At 34.2% G+C, this 9132-nt stretch overlaps 1 protein-coding gene across 1 annotated transcript; it reads left to right on the top strand.

Annotated features, from left to right (window-relative positions):
• The first annotated feature begins 3437 nt into the window (after positions 1–3437).
• LOC126697093 (65-kDa microtubule-associated protein 3) lies at positions 3438–9132 on the top strand. The gene is made up of 13 exons (XM_050393925.1): positions 3438–3691; positions 4407–4494; positions 4661–4858; positions 4981–5220; positions 5671–5880; positions 5973–6128; positions 6250–6409; positions 6696–6847; positions 6931–7018; positions 7354–7427; positions 7587–7661; positions 7771–7963; positions 8381–9132. The coding sequence occupies exons 2-13, from the start codon at positions 4423–4425 to the stop codon at positions 8836–8838; spliced, it is 2076 nt and encodes a 691-aa protein (XP_050249882.1). The 5' UTR covers positions 3438–3691; positions 4407–4422; the 3' UTR covers positions 8839–9132.

Consider the following 9132-nt stretch of genomic DNA (forward strand, 5'->3'; position numbering starts at 1 on the left):
TTTTGATAAAATAAATATATGCCTTCCAAAAGAAAGGGCTTTTAGTAATAACTTCTTGGAAGAGTGTTTGATATGTTTTAAGATGTGTGGGAATGATAAGAAATATATATATATATATATATATATATATATATATATATATATATTTTGTGAGATATGGTGTTTAAAGATATATGAGAACTATGCATGGGTATTTTGTGAGGAATGTGTTTGTAAAATATATGAAAGTGTGAGATAGATAATATGAAGGTTAAATATAGTAAATACATGAGATTATTTGTGTTATGAGTTATATTGCTTTTTAAGAAGGGAGATTTTGTACGAGAAATAAAGAATGAGATGGAGATGTGTTTTTGGGCAGCAAAAATGATGAAGTTTCAAAATAATGGAGTGTGGGAAAGATAGATAGTATGTAATGGTGTGGTGTAATGGTGTGGTGTAATGGGTGTGATGTGTTGTTATCTATGAAGAGAGATCTTGTAAGGGAGATGGAGAAGTATGGAAGAGTTTAGAGATATATGCAGTAAAGTGAAGTTTTAGAATATGGGGATCAGAGAAGGGCCCCTTTAGTGTGTAGCTTGGTCCTCTTTATATAGAGTCAAACTATGTAACTAGATCAGAACTAATTGAAGGGAAATTCAGCAAATAAGAAAAAGTCTTTGACAAGGTAAGTGATTTCATTAGAGGGATTTTGTTTTTTAGCTAAAAGAAGAAAGCTAGAGACTTAATGGTGCTGGAGCTGCTGTCACAGTTGTCAATCATAGCTGTCACAGCTGGTTGATGATATCTTTTACTTGGAGGACAATACTTGGCATTAAATTCATGATTTGGCTAAAGATGGTAAGATAATCTTTATGAGATTCTCTTGTTTCTGGTTCCACAACTACTGGGATTGGGCATTAATGGGCGAATGACATCATTTTAGGACATGTGTCAACCTGCTGGAGCTTCTGCAGCTTCTGCTCTGGCTCTCACAGCTTCTGCAGAAGCTATTTGCAGCTTCCACTAGAGCTGTTTCAGCTTCTGCAAAAGTTGTTGTAACTACCGCTGGAGCTGTTACAACTTGTGCAAAAGCTGTTGCAGCTTCCACTGAAGCTGTTTTTGGTGTTTTCGACTAAGTTTTCTCTTATAGAAAAATTATATGTTTAGTCCATATATAATTTTGGTAAGTAATAGACTAGTTGATTGATTTTTTATAAAGTTTTAGAGATGTAATTATGGTCTTTTTGTATTTTAACCAAATTTTGGAGAGTAAGGAGAGCATTTTAATGTTAGATATGAGATATTAATATATATTTAGCCATGTGCTTGGAATTGATTTATATGAAAATAATAATATAACTAATATGGAATGATATAATTATATTTTAAAACTTATATTATATGATGAACATTAATTTTTATGTAAAGAGCATGAGGAGTTTTATTATTTTAAGTATTATGTGATATGAGAGGCTTACCAAATGTTACCTATTGCACACTGACCCGTCAGAGTTTAGGGAATTGGGGAAGACATGCCAAGTAACATGCTCTCCTTTATCAACTTTGAACCACTGGAGTTTTACTGAACATATTTCTTGGTCCTCCAAACCACGACTCCCAAAATTCCCTCAATGAGACTTATGAGCTTGGATCATGAGCCAAAAAATGAGATGATGTGCTATGAGCTTGAACCATGGGCTTTGACGCATTTTTGTATAAATATGGGTTCTTTTGGGCTTTAGAAGAGATTCTCCCAAAATCCATGATAATGTTGATGTGGTACGGGTCGCTAATGAAATGAAGTCATGTGATGTGAAAAATTTGTCCTCAACAGTGACAAGGTCTATTAGAAATGATATATCTCTTTTTCATTAACCTTATATTTGTGTTGGAATGGAGATTATTCAGTGAAATCTACCTTTAATTTTTTTTGTGCATTAGTTATATTTTGAGATTATTCAATAACAAATTGTAGTTTTTGATAAACTTTTTTAAAGAACATTGTTAATGCCACCCCATTGAACCCGCCTAGTTGAAACCACCAAAATTTGTAACAAATTCGTCGGATTTAGACTTTGGTGGGTTTGTGGGTTGGATAGAAATATTGGCCATTACCCACCCAATCCGACCCGCGCACACCCCTACTCCTATGTCATGGTCTTTGCCTTTGTCATTGACAATTGCCACCATCTCCAATTAGGAGCCCTACCTCTCATCCAGCCTCGCCTTTCCATCCTCTCTTAGTTCAAGCTCTACTCATTATCTTCTCTCCTCAAACAACAGTAGTGACATTTTCATCCAAAAATAAAATTATTTGTTTTTAAATAATTTATCGATAGTTACAAATTTTGGTATACGTTACCTTTGCCTAGTATTTTTTTTTTTTTTTGGGTTGTAAATTTTGCAATATGTGGTGTGATTTGTGGTGACGGTTAAGATTAGTGGGTGTAAAAGTTTTGGATGAGTAAATTGATTGTTATAATTTGTAGGAATCATACTTTTTTGTGTGTGTGTGTGTTAATAGCAGATGCATATCGGCCTTGTGTTGGATTTTTTATTTTTATTTTTTGAAATTTATGATGAGATTTTTTTTTTATTTTTTTTTATTGTTGAGAATTTGTTGTTTGTATTATTTTTGTGCCACGGTTGATATATATTTTTTAAAGTTATTAATTAGATAAAATAAATTATTATTTAATACGAAAAATGCATTCTTCAATATCATAACCAAACACAATTTCATTTAAAGAAATTATTATTATTTTTTAAATTTATTATAATATCAAATACATTTTTTTAGAAAAAACATTACTCCATAATACATTTTTTAATGAATAATGCCATAATAATACATTTATTAGAATTTTTTTTTGAGAGAAACATTTATTAGAATATGTAATTATATATATATAAAGAATAGCTTATACTATTAGAATTCATTATGTTTGTTAAGAGTTTTATAACTAAATTGACACATTTTGTTGTTTTCAATAAAGATGTTAGTAGTTCAAACATCTTTCCCTCTCCCTTATGTGTGTGTTTGTTTCTAAAAAAAAAATTTATCAAATTCCTCATGCCTTTTTTATTTTTAAAAAAAAAATCCTCATACCTTACCTTTTCACCTTAAAAATAAAATGAAGAGAATTTATCATTACCAAATGCAATCTTGTTATTCTACTTCATCCTCTCATATTTATGAAACAAAATTTGTGCAACTAATCAATTAGGAAATTAAAAACCACATTATTTCCGTCAACCTATTTTAATTACAAGCAAAATCAAAATTTTGAATTTCAAAATTTTTGAATATTTCCCATCCCCAACCTTAAAAAATACTACTAGTAAACAATTCAAAATCCCCTCCAATTCTCCTTAACCATTACCCCCAATCCGATCTCACCACGTCATCAACGATTCTCTATATGCTGACGTGTCAAGATCAGGCAGGCACCAAACCAAACCAAACCAGTTCGTTTCCCCCAACATAACGGCTCCCTTTACAATATTTCCTTTCCCTCCCTCTCTCTCTCTCTCTCAAAAACCAAAAATTACATGCGTTACACTTTCTTTTCCTTTCTCTAACCCTAAAAAAAACACACTTTCACTCGTTTTGTTTGCCATTCAAATTCCAAATCCCCAGTCTGTTTGTTTTTCTCTGGAAAACGAATTCACCGGCGACAGCTTAACCATTCTCCATTCTCATCATTGGGTTCGTTTTTCACTCTTCACGTTCTGTTTGTTTCACTAGAAAATCGACGAAAGCAGGAAGGGAAACTAAAAATCGTGGAATTTATTAATTTACATTCGTCCTGTATTTACCTGCATTACTTTACTCATTTTTTGGGTTAATTTTGTATTTTTCTTACAGAGAAAACGGATTTTGAGTGTTAGTGTTCAGTTTCTTGCCAAACAAACATAGCAATAATAAGAACTCTGTGTGTATTTTTTTAAATATTCTACAATTTGATATTTACAGCTGTTTGTTTGGTAGGGAAATTGAGGATAAGAAAAAGAAAATGCATTATAGTTTTGAAGGTTATTTGTTATTACAAATCACCTTAATTGCTTTGCATTTCTTTCTTTATTTTCATCGTTAGTTCATTGAATTGTTATTATTATTATTTTTTATCTAGGGTTTTGCTAATAGTAATACTTAAAGAAATTAGGATGTATCTATAGTGAATCCATTCATAATAGAATGGAATTGCAGAAAAGAATACATGTGGCCGACCCTGACTAGTTTTGTTAAGGATCAATAGCCGACCCCAAACTGAGGCTTGTTGTTGTTGTTAAAGAATTTGGGGTAAAAGAGAAAAGAGAATGATTGATGTGAGATGTGATTTTTTACATCATTCTTTGATTTTGCTTGTTTTGTTTTTGTGTTGGTACTCAGAGGTGTCTTACAGAAATTTTGTTCTTTACAGTGAGAATTGCTTCACCATGTCTACTCATCGTATTGATCAGTTTGCACATATAGAAACAACGTGTGGATTGTTGCTAGATGAAATGCAGGTTTTCCTCAAATTCTTTTGTAGGATAAGTTCTATATAGTTATGCATTACCATAACCTGTTGGATTCAGTATTTGCAACTTTTTATTTTTATTTTTAATGATATGGTATTTCTGATAGCAGTGTTGAATTTCTTTCCATTTGATTATTGTTGAATGTTGCGATTAGAAAATATGGGACGAAGTTGGAGAGTCTGAAGTTAATAGGGATGCGATGCTGCTTGAAATTGAACAAAAGTGTCTGGAGGTATATAGGAGAAATGTAGATGAGGCCAAGAAGTGTAGAGCTCAGCTGCAACAAGAAATTGCCGAGTCTGAAGCAGAACTTGCAGATATGTGTTCTGCAATGGGTGAGCAGCCATTACATGTGAGTCTATTATGAATGAAATTAAGTTCATAGTTTTATTCTTGGGGGGGGGGGGGGGGGGGTTGTCACCGTGAGGATTTCTTTAATGGGTGGAGCTCTTGATGATTGGTTTGTATGTTCAGTTTGATTGCAAGCCTGATGGAGGCTTCAAAAAAGTGCTTGACACCATTACTTTACAACTAGAAGACATGCGGAAGCGGAAAATCGAGAGGACACACCAATTTGTTGAAGTTTTGCATCAGATACAGGATATTTCAATTGAATTTTGGGAAGATAATACAGTGGTTCTGGATGAGACTGACTTGTCCATAAGAAGACTAGAAGAATTACGTAAACATTTGCTTGAACTTCAGAATCATAAGGTTATTTAAATTTACTATTTTTTGTATATGGTTGCAAGTTTGGGGTTTGTTTTGTGAATTGTTTGGATTCTATGTTCCCTCATAAAGACAATATCAAATTTGGGGTTTGTGTTATGGATTGTTTGAAAACTATGTTATGAAATGGTTAGGTGACCAGTGTTTATGCGTAATTTAGTAAAAACTTGGGGAAAAGCAAGGAAGAAATGAAATTATTTCTGTATAAAATTTATTACGAAGAATGTAAAATTAAGAAGAATTATTTTTCTAGAAATTTGGGATTAATTGCATTGAAGCATAAATGAATGTAACTGGATCATGAATTATGCCCATTTTATTATTTAGTGTTCTGGAAATTTGTGACATATATAATTTAGGTTTTTTCATATATGAAGAGTTGGAGGTTGTGTTGCCTTTATGAGCTCTTCTGATTTTGTCCTACATCACCTGCAGAGAAACCGTTTGAAGCAGGTACAGGACCACCTGAACACTCTGAACTCACTATGCTTGGTCCTGGGTATGGATTTCAGACACATAGCTGGTGAAATCCACTCCACTCTAAAAGAAACTGATGGAACAAGAGATATAAGTGACCATACACTCGAGAAATTGGCAGCTACAATACAAAGTTTAAGAGAGATCAAAATCCAGAGAATGCAAAGGGTCAGTACTTCCATAAGCTACTTCTTGTTGTCCTCTCGTGAAAACTTTTTTCCCCTCCTGCTTGACCTTCCTAAACCATGGGATTTAACCAGCTTCGAGACCTCGCAAGTGCCCTGTTGGAGATGTGGAACTTGATGGATACACCGATGGAGGAGCAACAGCTGTTTCTGAATGTAACTAGTAATATTTCTGCTTCAGAACCTGAAATTACCGAGCCTAACATGCTTTCTGTAATCTTCCTCAACCATGTATGTAATTTAGAGTTCCGTGAGTGGGGAACTAATTCTGCATTTTTTATGATCCCAATATATGTGAAGTTTATGTGGGGAATTAATGTATTTAACTATTTTTATGAGCTTTTTCTGGCAGGTTGAGGCAGAAGTGGTGAGGCTGGAGCAGCTAAAATCAAGTAAAATGAAAGAGCTTGTTATTAAGAAGAGGCTGGAACTAGAGGAGATATGCAGGCGGATACACATGGTCACAGAAACACTTAGTATAATGGAAGACTCAGTTGAAGCTATGGAATCTGGTAAGAATTTTATTAATGCTAGTTATTTAGAAGGCTATTGCAAGTTATTATGATTATTTATTTAAGGAAGCACTTCGTTCTCTATGTGACCTCATTCATTGTGGAAAAAGATATTATCAGAATCTTTTATTGACTTGAAATCTCAGTTCATGGTGTGCAAGGAATTTTAAGTAGTGAAGTCTATATGATTTGTGCAATTGTGTGCTAGAAAAAATTATAAATTAAAAATAATCAATAATCACATTATTTATTAATTTAAAAAAAAAATGTTATCACACTTTTCCAGGAGCTGTGGATCCAATATACCTCTTAGAACAAATTGAGCTTCAAATTTCAAGCGTAAAAGACGAAGCTTTGTGCAGGAAAGAGATACTTGAGAAGGTTGAGAAGTGGTTAGCTGCATGTCAAGAAGAGAGCTGGCTTGAGGAGTACAACCGGGTTGAACATTTTTTTTCTTATTTTTAAACATATTTCCATTTCCCCTCATCTTGCTTTTTTCACCTTCTTATTGTGGATTTCAGGATGACAATCGCTATAATGCTGGAAGAGGTGCGCATCTTACTTTGAAACATGCTGAGAAAGCCCGTGCTTTGGTAAACAAAATTCCTGGTATGGATCTTGCTAAACCATACATCTCATAATGTTGGGCTATAGAGTTGAAAACATCACAACTTTGAATTCCAGTTATTTTATTGATATATAATCTGATTAATATACACTATTGCAGAGGTGAGTATTACTTGTATATGCAGCTCTTGCCGTTGTACTCAGTATGCTGTATGTGTATAAACAGTGATGCAGGGAAGCAGGGTTGTCATAGGAGCCAAAAATATGTTGTTACAAAATTATCTTCAGATTAATATAATATGTTGTTGTTGTCTTCAAATCCTTCTGTGGTCTATTTCACGAGCTTTTATTTTACCCTTTGAATTGTATTGGAGCAGCAATGATGGAGGCATTGACATCAAAAATCAAAGCTTGGGAGGAACAAAGAGGGACTGTATTCTTTTATGATGGTGTAAGTAGTTTTCTGGTAATCAAATAAATATTTAATGTGAGACATATTGCTCCAAGTAAAAACTTGATCCGTTCAATTTCAAGTTGTTGTGCACATTGATGAATATTTCTGTTACATTTGATTATGCAAGTTAGTTCTGTTATGATATCTATTGTGTAGGAACGACTTCTTTCTATGCTTGAACAGTACAGCACGTTAAGGCAAGAGAAAGAGCAAGAAAGGCAGAGGCTGAAAGTATGGACCATTTCTTTCAAAAATTAATTATGTGATAGTCAGTGTGGAGTTTTCTTTGTGGATCTTGCTTCTCTTTATTACCTGTGCTTGAATTGGTTCTTTATTTTAGGACCAGAAGCGACTCCAGGGGCAGCTGATAGTTGAGCAGGAAGCACTTTTTGGGTCAAAACCCAGCCCATCAAAGAGTGGAAAGAAGGCTTCAAGAACTCCCACAGGAGTTGCAAATAACAGAAAATTCTCCATTGGTGGAGCAATGCTTCAAAACCCAAAACCAGAAAAAGCTGCTAGCCGTCTGCATCTTAGTAAGAAGGCTGCCTTTTTGAATTAGAACAGTTCTCTGAGTCAACAGCAACATGGTGGTTTTGCGTCCCTTTCCTCTGAAAGTTTTGAAATATTTTTAACTTCTATTTCCCTAACTATTCAAAAGACTGTCGGAGCCTACAGCTAGTCAATTTGAGCCATCTGAGTTTTATTCCTTCATCTCTTTATACTAAAATAGTTTGCACCATTCATGTAACATAGTAATAGAATAATGTCTAAAATTGTGTTGTGGAAATAGCACATTAAGTGGGGCAGGGTCCAGTTAATCATTCGGATGGATAGTTGCAGCCAATACGCCTGACATTGTTTAAAGAGTTATTCAGTCATCATTTGCAATGGTTTTAGTTTCAACTGTGAATGCTTTATTTACAAAGTTTTGATTCCAAAATTTTATGCAGGTAGGAGAATCTCAGAGATTCCTGGTCATTCTGTAAGGAAGCATTCCCACAGTGTTCCAAAGGCACATGAAAACCAGTTATTCTTGATTCGGAAGCCCCTTTCTCCTGTTTATTCCCAAGTGTTGTCTAAGGCCAACATTGCAAATTTCCCAGAAGATCAGAAGACTTCACATATTATGTCATCACAAAAACCTCTTCCAAATAGCGAGTCACTAGTCAGAACACCTTCCAAAAAGATTGTTGTTGGTGATGAAGAAAACAGAACCCCAAAGACAATGTCAATTCCAATGCCAACTACTCCTCCAACAGTGTCAGCTCCAATGACAACAGCAATGACACCCACTTCCCCATGTGTCTCTGTAGGTAAAAACAGTTTTCGAAACAGTGATCAACCAATCGAGTACTCATTTGAAGAGGTCAGAGCTGGTTTTATTCTTCCTAAAAGCTATAGTCACTGATGCTAGTTTGACATTTTGGTCCATGACTTGCAATATGAAAAGGAATTTCGTATTCTAGTGTTGACAGTCACACTTTTTCGTATATAGGATGACAATTTTTTGATATATTCAATAGTTACAATAGAGGAGGGATCTAAACCTCCGGACGTTTCCATTGGAAACATAGGAGGTGCCAATTAAGCTACAAAGCTCTTGGCAATATAGGATGACAATTAAGTTCATAAAAACTTCACTCTGACATACACCTCTTTACATGATTGCATTTTCCATCAAAGTTCATGATTTTCCTGCAAA

The sequence above is a fragment of the Quercus robur genome, chromosome 8 (genome assembly GCF_932294415.1).
Source record: "Quercus robur chromosome 8, dhQueRobu3.1, whole genome shotgun sequence".
In the NCBI taxonomy this organism is placed as follows: domain Eukaryota; kingdom Viridiplantae; phylum Streptophyta; class Magnoliopsida; order Fagales; family Fagaceae; genus Quercus; species Quercus robur.

Coding starts and splice junctions, on each gene's coding strand:
- LOC126697093 (XM_050393925.1), top strand. CDS start 4,423: ATGTCTACTCATCGTATTGATCAGTTTGCACATATAGAAACAACGTGT. Junction 5,221..5,670: donor TTGAACTTCAGAATCATAAG/GTTATTTAAATT, acceptor CATCACCTGCAG/AGAAACCGTTTGAAGCAGGT. Junction 6,410..6,695: donor AGTTGAAGCTATGGAATCTG/GTAAGAATTTTA, acceptor ACACTTTTCCAG/GAGCTGTGGATCCAATATAC.